Source organism: Sinocyclocheilus rhinocerous, unplaced genomic scaffold (genome assembly GCF_001515625.1).
Source record: "Sinocyclocheilus rhinocerous isolate Xijiao unplaced genomic scaffold, SAMN03320098_v1.1 C36176206, whole genome shotgun sequence".
Classification (NCBI taxonomy): domain Eukaryota; kingdom Metazoa; phylum Chordata; class Actinopteri; order Cypriniformes; family Cyprinidae; genus Sinocyclocheilus; species Sinocyclocheilus rhinocerous.
The window spans coordinates 1-879 of record NW_015775050.1 but is presented as its reverse complement, the minus strand read 5'-3'; the positions used below and the strand labels follow the sequence as shown (position 1 = coordinate 879).

The following is an 879-nucleotide window of genomic DNA, read 5'->3' as shown; positions in this document are numbered from 1 at the left end:
ATTCAGTTTAAATCTGTAGACCAGATGTGGCACCTGTGCTCTTGTGATGATGTTGTTCTCTCTTATCTGCACAGAGGCCTGCATCTCTTCTTTAGCTCGGGCAACATTGTATCGGCTGAAATGCTCCCACTGCTGTGGAGTTGTGGAACTGCAAACAAAAATGAAAAAAAAAAAAAACACATTTATATTATATTATATTATATTTAAAAAAAATATTTTATTAAGATTTTACCTATTTGGGGTCCCTTCGTAGAACTTGGCCTATAGTCTCTGGATGTTCAATTATTATTATTATGTTAAGATAGCTCTTTAGAAGTAAGATTACTCTTAAGCTCACCCGGGGGGCACTCTTGTGGGGTTTGGCTTCAGGGAGATCTCAGGTGACCGCATAGTGAGAGACAAGCATGACATGTCCACATCAAGGGCCTCTATTTTATCCTGAAGGTCAATGGTCAACTGTTGCCGTGCTTCCTGTAAGCGACTAAGAAGATATGCCGAGATTAGCAACCACATAATCTTCATCATATCAACAGGCAAAAGTCAAGTGAGATATGATTGTCATCCAAAATAAACAAAGCAGATTGATACTGAATGGTTCAAACCAATTAATGTCTATCTGAATGTACTTACCACAGCTGTTCAAAGGCCTGGTCAATGCATTGCTGAAGGATGCGTTGTGCTCCATCAATCACCTCTACTTCCTTCTTTAGTTCAGCTTCTACAGGGTCACTGACCAGCTCCTTGCCACGACGACCTTCCCTGAGGTTCAAGCACTCCGCAGTGACTTCAAGGGGCAGAACAGTGGCAGCAAGGGCTCGTTCCGTCTCCTCCTTGGACTTAGCAATGTTTTATGGGTTCATGATTAGACTTGAGATTTTT

The 879-nt window shown here is 41.5% G+C and overlaps 1 protein-coding gene across 1 annotated transcript; it reads right to left on the bottom strand.

Annotated features, from left to right (window-relative positions):
• Positions 1-33: 33 nt before the first annotated feature.
• LOC107735612 (tektin-2-like) lies at positions 34-836 on the bottom strand (the record flags this gene model as incomplete). Its single annotated transcript, XM_016547241.1, has 3 exons — positions 34-148; positions 338-481; positions 631-836. Coding segments are annotated over 3 exons (465 nt in total), but the record flags the coding sequence as incomplete, so codon positions are not given.
• Between the last annotated feature and the right edge of the window lie 43 nt (positions 837-879).